Source organism: Tachysurus vachellii, chromosome 15 (assembly GCF_030014155.1).
Source record: "Tachysurus vachellii isolate PV-2020 chromosome 15, HZAU_Pvac_v1, whole genome shotgun sequence".
NCBI lineage: Eukaryota > Metazoa > Chordata > Actinopteri > Siluriformes > Bagridae > Tachysurus > Tachysurus vachellii.
The window spans coordinates 7,709,773-7,724,308 of NC_083474.1; the positions used below are offsets into that span (position 1 = coordinate 7,709,773).

Consider the following 14,536-nt stretch of genomic DNA (forward strand, 5'->3'; position numbering starts at 1 on the left):
ACTGTAAATGCATCCGTGTAACTCAAGAGAGAAATAAAACAAACCTCCGTTATTGCTTTATCAAATACCGTCTATCAAAGTGCATTTTAATAATTTATTAGGAACTCTTTCTCTCTGAGCAAATGCAAAGCTTTTCCAAGGCTCACCACTACTCAGCTATTCACACCATTCATACCAGGGCTTTAATTACCATAATTGAACACCAGTTGGCTTTCACTACCGCCTTGTCCCGCCATCTAGAAGCTGGAACATTCTTTCTGCTGAATAAGGGTACTTGTGCTCTAAGATGCGTAAATCACCGCTTTCTTCCTTCGCCATGGCCCACTGACATTCAGGAGTAAAAAGCTGCTTGTTGGCTTCAGCCAATGCACTCTACGGCTCGAGGTTATAATGCGCAAGACAAATATTATAAAAGTTTGCAGTGTTGCAATCATTTCCTTATGACAATATAATCCTGGGATATGACAGAAAGGGGCTATTATTCTTATGGACAGTCTGCTGAGGTCTTTTTTTTTACGCAAATATGGTACTATGCAAGTAAAAAAAAAAAAACAGCTATGTGACCTTTGCAACATCTGATATTACAACTGCTGAAAGAAAAAAAAAAGGAAATATGCGGATGTTTACAATCTTTCATGCTGTTATATATTACGGACAGAATGTGCGTGTGTGTTCGCGTGTGTGTGTGTGTGTCGGGGGGACAAAATGAGTACTGCTACAGCCACTGCTGCAAGCATTAAGCCAATGGAATGACATCATCTCTGCAGCACTGATACCGTGGCCAGCAGTTCGATTTGCATGCAATCAACCAAGCAATGCAAAAAAAACAATATAAAAAACTAATAATAATAATAAATAAGAAATGCAGATTTAATAGGTTTTACCAGTAGTACTGGTGAATATTCAACTTCTTGGACACTGGGGAGTCGTTTAATTTTATTTTATTATTATTACATCAAGCAGTGTCTTTTCTCAGTGCTCTCATAGCCAGGTATGAATGTCCTGTGCTTCAGACCTGTGAGACTGGAGGCGATTTTGCTCGAGTGATGACTCACAGCTTTCTTTCTTGTGACACGCTTGAAGGGAAACCCAGTAGGTCTGATGTAAAGCCAGCATTACTGTTCAGACGGGTTTCTCTCGCACACATCGAGTTTGCACTAACAATTCAATAAAGTCTCTTCACCTCCCGCCCACTTTAGATTATCATGCTTTCATCATGGGCTTTCATCCACATGCGCTCATCCTTCCAGGCAAAAACATTAAGGTAAGCACAAAACCGTAAACGCGTATAGAGTTCCCGTCTAGATCATATATAAAGAGGCAAACACATCTCCTACTTGCGGTTAAGATCCTTATCCCTCCCTGTATTTTTCAAGCACTTTAGTATACAAACAGCATTGAAGGGAAAGTCTTATGAATGAAAAAACACAACGTTTCCAAAAAACAAGACTGGTCCTTATTCTTCATTGTTGAGTGGTTTGCATCCCAAACCTCTCGTTTTGTTGTTTAAAAAAAAAAAAAAGCCGTCTCATTAGTATTCATGACACTAGCTGTGAATCTATCCTTCAGCCAAAATCAATACCAAATCTAAAAGGAGACGCATGGAAATTATAAGCTAAGCTTTTTCTAGAGGAATCTTCATATATGTTGAAGGACTTCCAGGGCTAAAAGGTTTAAAGAAAACAAATGAGGAAGAACAGACATGCAATTACATTAATTGTATTGGGAGATTTATGAAACCGGTCTAGCATACGTGAATTAAAAAGGTTCCTTTTTTTCTTATTTAGCCTAATCATTTCTTTCAAGAATTTTTTTTACCCATTTTTAAGGAAACAGTTATTTGTCAGGTGAATCAGCACAAAATCCTGATCATGGTTCCGTTCAGAAAACACTCGAATGAAACATAAAGGGATGTGAATCGCTCGCTCCTAGCTGCCGTTTATGCTTAGAAACGTGTCAAAGCAATCATCAGCTACCGGGAAGAGATTCTTCTCAAAACCAAAACATTGAAGAAATGAAACCACAAGACGGAGCAGAATGTTACTGGTACTGAATAGCACAGAGGTCATGCAGAGGGCTGAACATAAATTTGTTTGTTAAATCAGATGCGTACTGTATCACGTCTGTCAGGATAAATTCTATTAGTCTGATTTAAAATAGCTGCGTATATGTTCTGTATGTACATGGGATGGTAGAGACAACATTTTCACAATCAGTACGTTATGGTGTCCAAGACATGTCAGATCAAAGAAATCAAATAATTCAATAAACTAGAAATAGAAATGAAAAACATCCTGAAGATCTTTTATAATAACAACTAATAAGAGCTCCACACAGACCTCTGAGAGCACTTTATAAAGGATTTCCTGTGCAAGGCTGTCAGCTGGTTTGTGTATTTGTTTGCTGTTGTTAAAACTGTTCTTCCTGTTCTACTAAATACTGGAAGACACACAGGTGTGAGTTGCTTGTTGTTAAATTCAGTCCTCTCACACACACACTCACAGTCTCTCTCTCAGTCTATTTCTCTCTCTCTCTATTTCTCTCTCTCTCTCTCTCTCTCTCTCTCTCTCTTTATTTCTATTTCTCTCTCTCTCTCTCTTTTTATTTCTATTTCTATTTCTCGCTCTCTATTTCTATTTCTCTATTTCTCGCTCTCTCTCTTTATTTCAATTTCTCTCTCTCTCTCTCTATTTCTATTTCTCTATTTCTCTCTCTCTCTATTTCTATTTCTCTATTTCTCTCTCTCTTTATTTCTATCTCTCTCTCTCTTTATTTCTCTCTCTCTCTTTATTTCTATTTCTCTCTCTCTCTTTATTTCTATTTCTCTCTCTCTCTCTCTCTCTCTCTATTTCTATTTCTCTCTCTCTCTATTTCTATCTCTCTCTATTTCTATTTCTCTATTTCTCTCTCTCTATTTCTATTTCTCTCTCTCTCTTTATTTCTATTTCTCTCTCTCTCTATTTCTATCTCTCTCTCTCTCTCTCTTTATTTCTATCTCTCTCTCTCTTTATTTCTATTTTTCTCTCTCTCTCTCTCTCTCTCTCTCTCTCTCTCTCTCTCTTTATTTCTATTTCTCTCTCTCTTTATTTCTCTCTCTCTCTCTCTCTCTCTCTCTATTTCTATTTCTCTCTCTCTTTATTTCTATCTCTCTCTCTCTTTATTTCTATTTTTCTCTCTCTCTCTCTCTCTCTCTCTCTCTCTCTCTCTTTATTTCTATTTCTCTCTCTCTTTATTTCTCTCTCTCTCTCTCTCTCTCTCTCTCTATTTCTATTTCTCTCTTTATTTCTCTCTCTCTCTCTCTCTCTCTCTCTCTCTCTCTCTCTCTCTCTCTCTCTCTCTTTATTTCTATTTCTCTCTCTCTTTATCTCTCTCTCTCTCTCTCTCTCTCTCTCTCACACCCATACCTCAATACATTTGGCTATACTAATCATTAGTCCAATTAGCAAACATACATACACAGATATAATATACATAGTACTCTTCTACCAACCCCCACACTAACCACACTGATCTCTCCCACAAGTTTTAAAAACAGCTTTTCAAAAGTACCTCCTCCAGTCAGGCGCTTGTTAAAGAAAAAAAATCCGGCCTGAAACACATTAAACATGTTTACATTGATATGTGTGTGACGCATAGCGATGATTAAACATGTTTAGCGATTTCTGTGGTGATCTGTTGGTTGGTGCTGTATTTTCACTCTTCCTGAGAGAAGTTAGCATCTGTGTTTTGCACTGACTATGTTTTGCAGTTATAGCACCGAAGGTCAAAAGAGTAGCAGCTTCTTCTTCCTTTTATGTTCTTGCTCAATTCAGTGTCCTATTTATGAAAACTAGAATATAGAAGTAGTACACACGGCAAATGACACACTCAACGCTCCAGAATACAATGCTAATCTGTTAGAGCAGAGTTTACATATCTGGGCCCATGTTCATGAAAATTCTTGGTACACAGAGTTGCTCCTAGAGACGAAATTCTACGAAAAATTCTGAAATGAAGACATTATATAATTTGTCTCTATGACATTACTGCGCTGTGTCACAGATGTTTACATTTACATTACATTTATTACATGTGTAACATACAGATGTTAGCGCAACTCTAATATGAACGCACACAAACGTAATCCCTACACGATTTAGTCTCAAATATCTCAACGTGAAGGCTTATAATAAAGCATATTTTTTTAAAAGTGCTCTTTTTTATTTTATTGCACAACCAATCACAGGCTTCGAAAGAATACGTTATACCTTGTAACGGGTAACCCGCTTCCTCTCTAAGATAAAAGTTGCTGTATTTTCCTTTCTCAGAGTTGCGTCTTGAATCATATTTAAGCTAAAATTCCTAGCTCTCTGAGATTATTGCTTGATTCTTTATGAACACAGGCCCAGGAGGTGAGACAGCTGAAAAGCCTAATGGACTAAAGCACTGCTGTATTGTTGTCTTTTTCCTCATTGGCACCACAATGTTAACCAAAATGAAAATACACTTAATGAAAGAAATCCAAACCAGAAATGTTGAGTTTATTCATAAATTAAATCTGCACAGTGGGACGTTCAAGTCATTCAGAGTGGATTTCTGCTTTATATTTATACAGACTGGTACCAGCTAAAATTGTTCCATTGCAGTCCACTATTTTGAGAGTCTTTCACCCACCACATCTATTTATTCCCTTTGTTATTTTTTAAGAGTGGATGTTTTTTTATGGGCTATGCAGTCTCGGTCTCGTGATCATCGAAGCAGAAGACAATACTGAAAGAATTTTAAGAGCCAGAATGGTAAACAGTGTAACTGGTTTGACTGGTTTCATCATTCATTTAAGTCATTATCAAGTTAAATATTTTAAGAGGTACATCATCCTTCTCAGCTGACCTAGATTCACTAGGGCTGTGCTGTATGGCACAGTCGTTACGCTAGAAGGTGCCGGTTATGTTCTTTAAAACAGCTATATGCTTTATATTATATATACACTCACTCAGCACTTTATTAGGAACACCTACACTTTTATGCAAATATTTATTCAGCTAATCATGTGGCAGCAGCATGATGTGTACAATGATGCAAATACAGATTAAGAACTTCAGATCATGTGAATTTAATCAGCATGGCTGGTGGTGCCATGGCTGGTTTGAGTATTTCAGAAACTGTTGATATCCAAGGATTGGGATACACAACATTCTTTAGCGCTTACTTAGAATGGTGCAAAAAAAGAAAAAAGAAAAAAAAAAATCACGTGGGTGAATAAAGCTTGTTGATGAGAACCGCCAGAGATTCATAGGTTCACACCAACATAAGAATACAGTTGCTTATATCACCTTTACAACTGCGGTGAGCGGAAAAAGCGTCTCAAAACACACAAAACATCAATCCTGGAAGTGGATGAGGTACAACAGCAAAAGAGCACATCAGGTTCCACTTCTGTCAGCCAAGAACAAGATTCTGAGGTTGCACTGGGCACAGACTCACCCACAGTGGACAGCTGAGGACTGGGAAAAAAAGACCAGGAATTTTCTTTCTAATCTTCAACTGTCCAGTTTTAATAGGTCTATGCAAATAATTCTTGTTCTTAGCTGACAGGAGTGAAACTTGATTTGTATTATGAGATGCTTTTCTGCTCACGACAGTTGTAAAGAGTAATTATATAAATTACTATATCCTTCCTGTTGGCCTGAACCAATCTAGACATTATTCCTCTAACCTCTCTTATCAACATCAGTCATTTCATGTTTTTTGTTTGTTTTACAAACCATTCTGAGGAAAACACTAGAGACTTTTCTGTGAAAATCCTAGGAGATCAGCAAGTTCTGGAATACTAAAACCAGCCTGTCTCGTACCAACAATCATGCTTTGCATGAATATTATCTGTTCTGTTGACATGTATTTGAATGATTTTATGCACTGAAATGTTGCCACATGATTAGCTGATTAAATAATTGTATGAATTATTAGGTTTACAATAATAAGCTGTTCCTTATAAAGTGCTAGTTAAGTTATATCTTTAACAAGAGTGAAATAAAGGCTTTCATTGTACCGAAACTTTTCAAGCTTTCCACATCATACCGTAGGTCTGTTTCCTAAGATCACCAATACCAATTACTGTGTAATGTCTGTAAGTGTATTTAATGGCTGCTTGGTTGTGACTTGTGGGCTGCGGGAGTTTTTATGGTCAATCATGCGGCATGCGAGGTGTAAAATGCTGGGGAGCCTCTTCGCTACAACAGCATCCCTCGTGCAGTTTAGTCCGACTTTCCTATATGGCTTGGACGATGTGTTCTAAAAGCAAATGACTGTGCATTCTCAGCCAAACCAATCTTCCACTAACCCCTTCAACTCCTTATGAGGTGGTAGGTCCAGACTTGCATTCCTCAATGTTACACTCCATACATTTCTATTAGATTCACTACAGCTACTGAATTATTTTAAGTAGTTACTGTGTTTTTTTTTTTTAAATAATAATAACAACAACAGAAATAAAAAGAAGTCGTCTCTAGAAGTGAGGCTTCTCTTATGCTGCGAATTTACAGTACCTTCTATAAGTATTGATCCCCTTAAATAATTGTGTAATGACACCATGTTAATTACTTTTTTTTTAACATTGATGACTTCTGTGCCTTTGTTGTACAGGTTCACGAGTATAATCCAATGGACTCGATTTCAATTCCAGGTTCTAACACTATAAACCTTCAACAAGGGTGAAAACACAGCAACAGCTAAGCTTTGAACCTGAACGCTCATATCTGCTATCTCATTGTGGTAAAAAAGTCCTATTATGAGCTCATCTCATTTATACCATGGTAATAATTCCTTGAATGGTTTTCACTTCAGACTCGATATCGATGCTTAAAAACTACACAGGTGAGCAATAAAGACAAAAACATCATAAAAACATACGGCTCACTTTCTTACACAGAATAGCAACAGGTTAATAATAAAGAATGAGAGATCACACACACACACACACACACACACACACGTCCCTTTAATAAGATACTGGAACACCACTGAGTGCAAAACAACTCCTCTTGGTGCAATAGCTCTGTCTGACCTTAACTTCACACTATTTGCATCCAGTTCATAACACTTAGAGGAAAAAAATAGTTTTCATGTTTATTTCATTTGTAATTATTCTTGCTTCCTTCATAAGCTACATGATTTTTTTTTTTAAACATTTATCTAAAAATACAGGTGAGAAATGTGTTGTTTCTTTCACCTTAACTAATCAGCATTAGATTATTCAAATCTGATTCTCAGAATAAATGCTTATCATATATGATATGATATGATATGATATATGATATGATGTGATATCTGATATCTGAGACGTCTATGACAGAAAGCCAGAGAAGGAACACAAACAAACAGGTCCCAGTAGACTGTAGGCTGTTATTCTGGAGAAAAGGTGAACTCATTTCGGACATGTTAAGAGATTTCAGGAGCACAGATTGATCCTTGATGGAGGAGGTTGAAATGTTTCGTTCTTCCCTTTTGATCGTGCACAGAATTAAAAGGCAAACTCTAAAGTCTTACCCGTCCGTAAACCTTTGGCACGTCTGTATCGGTGCTGCTCCTCCGAGCGCGGTGTCGATGCTGGCTGTCGCTGTGCTGCTCCGCGCTTCTCTCCGAGAGCTGCTTAAACGCACTGACGACAGAAAAGCCTCTGTCCTGCGGCAGCATAAACGTGTGATCCCGGTGAAGCCGGAGTGTGGAGCAAAGTGACCCGGGAACGAGCAATAACAGCACATACACAGCGCAACGACCCACAGCGAGCATCTTACCCGTCTGCCTGGCCGCCATGTTTGTTTGTGTGTGTGCGCGCTTGAGCGAGTGTGCGCGTGTGTGTATGTGGTTTTGGAGTGTGTGAGTGTGAGTGTGAGTGTGTGTGTGTGTGTGTAAGAGCGCCTCGAGCGGCAGGACCGCTCTGATAACACTGAACACCTTTGTATTGTGAATTTTGTCTACACCATAAATACAGACAGACAGACAGACAGACAGGTTACAGGAGAAACACACACAATACTTGTGTATACCGTTCACTGACATAATTAGTCATTTAGCTAATTAGTGTACACCTTTTTCCTCAGACAGGGTCATGAGGAACCTGGAGACTATCCCAGGGATATGAAGCTTAAGGCAAAGGACACCGAGCCATGGATAATGTGTGCCAACCCATCGCAAGGCACAAACAAATATACACACACACACCCTACAAACAATCTAGAGATGACAATCGGGTTAGCACACATGTCTTTGCACTTTGAAAGTAGAGCACACAGAAGAGAAATTCCTCTGAAGCACGAGGAGAACATGCAAACTCAGGTGCAAAACAAACATGCTAATCGCTAAGTGACCATGCACTCTGGATAATCAACGTTACACCTAAATCTAATCCCAACATTAACCGCAGTAAACAAAATAACCAACATTTTTTAATAAACCACCCAAAACACACCTAAACTAACCGCTTCCTCTCCCAAGTCAAGTCAAGTCAAGTCAAGTCAAGTCAAGTCAAGTCAAGTCAAGAAGCTTTTATTGTCATTACAACCATATATAGCTGTTGCAGTACACAGTGAAATGAGACAACGTTTCTCCAGGCTCAAGGTGCTACATAAAACAAAGACAGTGCTAGGACTTAATAAGTAGTCCTTACCACATAAAGTGCAACCGTGCAACCTGGTGCAAACAGTGCAGAACAAGACAGACAAGACAGTGCAGGACAAAAGACAGTGCAGACAAAAGGTTACAATACAAAATACACAAAAGACTGTAAACAAAAAACAGCGCCAACCGACCAGTGTCAATACTATATGTAAATACTGTAAGTCCCATCACCTTCATACACCAGGGTTCAAATTTTTTTATTCCCACCCAACAGAGGCCACACCAAAGTCTATTGAAAGCTGTTGCTGTTGTGTTACAACTTCCCTTTACTGAAACTAAGAGGCCCGAATCTGTTCCAGCATGACAGTGTCCCTGTGCATAAAGCAAGATCCATGAAGACATGGTTTAACGAGTTTGAGTGGAAGTACTCAAGTGTCCTGCACAGAGCACTGATCTCAAAACTACTGAACCCGTCTGGGATGAACTGGAAAACCGACTGCACCCCAGGACTCCTCACCTACTATCAGTGTCAGATTTAAATTTGGAATGGGACATATGGGTGTGACATTCAGCTGTCGACAAACTCGATTTCTAATAATAAATTAAACATAAACACTAAGAAACAAGTCATGGTATTCATAAATGTAGATTCAGTTCCAACAAACAGAAAATAAATATTAAGTTAAAACATTTCAGCTAATTAAAATATGCTTGATTTAAGAAGTAGCAGCATTCCATAACATTAAGTAGTCCACCATAACATTAAAACCTGCCTAATATTGTGTAGCTCCCCTTGCGCCATAAAAACAGCTCTGATCCATTGATTAAAGGACTCCATAAGGCGTTTGAAGGTGTGCTGTGGTATCTGGCACCAAGATGTTAGAAGCAGATCCTTTATGTCCTATAATGCCCCCTTTCCACCAGAAAAAACCGTGTGCTGGTTCAGAGCTAGTGCTGGTGCTGGTTCAAAGTTGGTTCCACTGGCAAGCCTTCTAAGAACCGGTTCGCCTTTCCATGGGATAGAGAGTCATCACAGTGCCACGTCTTACGTCACTGTATAAGTCTCATCTTTCCCAGCAACGTTAGCGCAGCAGCGGCAAACACAAACACAACATCAACAATGGCGAATGTTGCTTTACTGTTAATGCTCATGGCTTTGCGAACCTACATTTGTATCCAAGTGCAGCGAACCCAACGTGTACATGCAGCTCCATGTGAAGTGGAGCCTCTGTGGATTGAACTTGTTTGTCAAGCACATCCCACATATGCTCTGGAGGCCAAGTAAATACCGTCAGGTCTTTGTCATGTTCCTCAAACCATTTCTGAACAGTTTTTCGGTGTGGCAGGGTGCATTATCCTGCTGAAAGAGGCCACAGCTATTAATGACTAATTGCCATGATGGAGTGTACTTTGTCTGCAACAGTGCTCACTTAGGTGGTACGTGTTAAAATAGCATTCACATGAAGGCCAAGACACAATATTTCCCAGTAGAACATTGCCCAGAGCATCACACTGCCTCTGTTGGCACACCTTCTTCCTATAGTGCAGTGGTCTTCACTATTTTTTTCATGTGAGCCACACTGATAGGACAAAGTCAATAGGAGAGCCACTTTCACCGCAAAGTATGCCAAGTTATTCAGTCTTAAATAGCTTATCTGCTTAAATACAATGTACAATATTGCAATACAATAATTACTCGAGTTACAGATGATGCATGCTCCCCATCAGTTACCTCTTTTGTCACTGTCACATTGATTTGTTGCTGTTCATTTTGTGCGCGGGATTGTTTGATAAGAAATCGATCCATTTTTTAGTCTGTGTGTACAGTAAACACAAGTTGTTAACTAGCATGAAACACAAACTAGCCAAAAACTGGCTATTGCGCAGAACGCAGTGAGTCAGTGACGGGTCAAATAATATATATAAATATATATTATTATTTGTAATAGAGCACATTCGTTTTTCTATGCTTCCCTGATTGTTTTTAATGTTATTTTAATGAAAAATAAATTTTAACCACATGATCCTATCATCGTATTATTTACTGCCATGCGAGCCGCATATTAAAGCTTGGCGAGCCGCAGGAGGCTCGTGAGCCGCGCAATGAGTAACACTGCTATAGTGCATTCTGGTGCCATCTCTTCCCCAGTTAAGTACGTACTTGCGCCCGGCCAAGCACATGATGAAAAAGAAAATGTGATTCATCAGACCAGGTCACCATCTTCCATTGCTCTATGGCCCAGTTCTGATGTTCATGTACCTGTTGTAGGCACTTTTGATGGTGGACAGGGAAACTCAGGACATTATGCAAAAACACATATCCACCTATTCACCTATTGGTATGTTTTTGTGAGCTGGGAAGAAAACGGAGAACCCTGAGTAAACCCCTGCAGACATTCAGAGAAACTTACACACAGGCTATAACCTAACCTCAGGATTGTTATTTCCTTAATCTAATTTTGTTTTTAAAGGATCCAAATTATTGATATCATATTTTACAATGGAATCATTCCATGACCTTCCTCAACCAATGCCAAGCTGGATTTTTGTTGTATTGTCTTTAGTCTCACAGTTTCAATCTGCCACTGTTAACATTGCTGAACTAACCAAATGAATGTTCAGTTCCACCCCCTGCTGGATGACCAATGAGCAAAGGTCATTAGCATACAAAATTACCTCCCATACTAAAGCTTAATTAAGGGTGAATTTTATTGCCCTCTTCACAGATGTCTTTTAAAGGGCACAGGGAACTGTGTTAAATTATGCAAGATAATGTCTCCTTTGAAAACTATTTCAGTATACGGCAGTCAAAGCATAAGCAGACTCACTACTCATTTTTCTGCTGTTTATTAACACACCTTTACACCACGCTTAAGAATAAAGCAAAGCCTACAATATCAGTCCACTATATGTTGCAAACAATTGTTACAGTAAAGTAATTGAAATGAAATTTCTAAATGCACTACATAAGCAAAGACACACAAGATTCAAGGAAAACTGGTGGCTGTGTTATGCTTTGTGAGGCATTTCATTGGGATTGTTTGTGACCATTCCCATCACAATAGAAATGTTTCACATTGTAGGATAAAGGTTAAAGCAAAATTAAATTAGGGTAACTTTGTATTGATTTGCAGTGAGCCTTTCCCTCTAAGGGGACAAGTGGACACAAATCATGCACAACAAAATGTCTCCTACAGCATAACAAACAACAGATCTAAATTACTGGCTCTAGGATAGAATTCCTATCCTGCTACTCGGCACTCTTTCTCCCATGCAACTGCTTATGCCGCTTATAGCAAGAAATGGGCATGCTGCTACCTCAGCTGTCACAAATTATGTTCCCACATGCATTTAGGCTCCATCCAGTGGGTATGGTGACATCACAGCTTCATGGTCCAAGATTCAATCGTGAGATTTCTGCTTGTGTATCTTGTCTTTTCACTGGAACCTTTTGGTTTCCTTCATATAATATAAAATGAGAATGAGAATCTACTCTATGCCTCTCATTCACCAGCGTTCCCAGGATCGACTATAGATCCACTACAACAATGACCAGGATAAAAAAAGTGTTTACTGAATATGTTATAAATTGTCCAAAATAATGCTATGCCATTAATCAAGCTTTGTAATACAAACTATACCTATAACCGGATTTTTACACTCACAATCATAAACGTATCCTGAAGATGTACCATACTGAATACTTTATATAGATTTTAATGTTACTATGTGAGCCTTATGTATTACTGAGTAACACAAATTTGATTCTTATATAATTTCTGTATCAAGACCGTACTCATAGGGCTGAAACTCTGTTAGCATAAAATGGACTGGTTGTTAAAATATTGACAGGAATAAAAGGGAAAAAGAGCAACATTTGACCATTTCAGTAGTGAATTGAATTTGTCATCAAACCAATTCAATTCAATTCAATTCAATTCAATTCAATTCAATTTACAATTGACATTGTCTCAAAGCAGCTTTACAGAACATAAACATAGAACAAAGGTTAACATAAAGAATAATATAAAGATTAATAGAATACAAAAATCAAGATTATTATTAGATATATTTAAATGTGTATGTATTTATCCCCAATGAACAAGTCTGAGGTGACTCAGGCAGCAGTGACAAGGAAAAACTCGAAAAACAACCTTGAATGGTAAAGGAAGAAACCTTGAGAGGAACCAGACTGATATGGTTGACAGTGGAGGGTGTGATTATAAATACTGTATACAGTCAAATGTTGTATTAATGTAAAAGACTACATGGAGTTCACATCTCCTCTTTAGTATCACAGAGTCCAACTGGAGCTGGTAGATCTGTAGATGCCTCAGGATTCTCACAGAGTCGGCCTCATCTCAGTCTTCATTGCACGGAAGACAATCAGAGCTGGTACAATTTCTGGATGCCTCGGGATGGGTAGAAAGAGAGAAGCAGTGGAGAGGAATTAACGTAGCTGCTGTTCATAATATTTGCAAGTCTGATGTAATAGTGCACATTTTTATGGGATGTATTATGGGTACGCCTGACTAAAGAGATGAGTTTTTAATCTACATTTAAACTGGGAAAGTGTGTCAGCCCCGAACACTATCAGGGAGACTCTACCAAAGTTTGGGAGCTAAATACAGCATCAGATACAGATAGGATGTTTCTCAGCTTGGTGAAAGAAGGCTGTTTTTGTAGTATGGGCGATATGATTTTCAAAAGACAAGTTGCTGTCTAATATAACACCCTGGTCTCATGGCAGGTTTTTCCGGAGTTTAACAACAGAAAATTACAGCTCATCCAATCTTTTATCTCTCTAACACACTCAGTTAATTTGGACAATTTAGCTATTTCATCTGGTTTTGATGAGATATATAACTGTGTATCGTCAGCATAACAGTGGAAATTAATCCCATGTCTTCTAATAATGTTCCCTAATGGAAGCATGTATATCGAGAAAAGCAGAGGTCCTAGAACTGATCCTTGAGGGACCCCATAATTAACTGGCAACAAACTGGAGGATTCACCATTTAATTGTACAAAATGGTGTCGCTCAGACAGGTAGGATCTAAACCAACTTAAAACCTGTCCATGAATACCTGTGTAATTTTGAAAGCGATCTAGGAGAATGTTGTGATCTATAGTGTCGAGTGCAGCACTAAGGTCAAGTAGAACTAATAGGGACATGCAGTCTTGGTCCAAGGCTAGGAACGAGTCATTTGTAACTTTTACAAGTGCAGTTTCTGTTCTATGATGAGGCCTGAAACCTGACTAAAACTCTTCAAAGATATTGTTCTCCTGTAAGAAGGAGCTCAGTTGAACAGACACAACCTTTTCTAGTACTTTAGACATAAACGGAAGATGTGAAATAGGTCTGTAATTTGATAGTTTGTTGGGATCTAAATTCTGTTTCTTAATGATTGGCCTAATAACTGCCAACTTGAAAGATATAGGGACGTAAAGTGAGCGAGGAGTTAATATTAAGAAGAGGCTCAGTTTTATGTAACACTTCTTTCAGTAATTTAGTTGGAATGGGGTCTAGAGAACAAGATGTTGATTTAGCTGTAGTAATAAGCTTATCTAATTCTTCCTGTCCTGTACTTGTAAAGCTCTGTAGTTTCTGAGTGTAGAGCTTTAGGTGAGACTGGGTCACAAGGTGCTCTCATATGTTGAACGTCAACTATTTAGTTCCTGATGCTTTAAATTTTTTTCTTTAGTGAAGAATCTCATAAAGTCCTCACTACTGAACTGTGATAGAATAGCGTGTTCGGATCTCTGTTTTTTTGTTAATCTAGCCACTGAAACCAGCTAGTTTATTCATGAAATGTTTCTTGGATCTTAGGAGTACTAGTCTTAAGTACTACCTAATAACCTGGTCTTTTTTTCTAAAAATGAAATTATGAAAGCATTTTAGTTGTAGAAAGGACATTATTTACATTTACACTATTTACTG

At 38.3% G+C, this 14,536-nt stretch overlaps 1 protein-coding gene across 4 annotated transcripts in view; it reads right to left on the reverse strand.

Annotated features, from left to right (window-relative positions):
* The window catches only part of sorl1 (sortilin-related receptor, L(DLR class) A repeats containing), a 68,830-nt gene extending 61,005 nt beyond the window's left edge, over positions 1-7,825 (reverse strand). For all 4 annotated transcript variants that reach the window (XM_060887623.1, XM_060887621.1, XM_060887622.1 and 1 more), the window contains exon 1: positions 7,525-7,825. In XM_060887623.1, coding sequence (XP_060743606.1) covers positions 7,525-7,791 — 267 coding nt within the window. In that variant the 5' untranslated portion in view covers positions 7,792-7,825. The remainder of the gene's footprint in view (positions 1-7,524) is intronic.
* Positions 7,826-14,536: the final 6,711 nt, after the last annotated feature.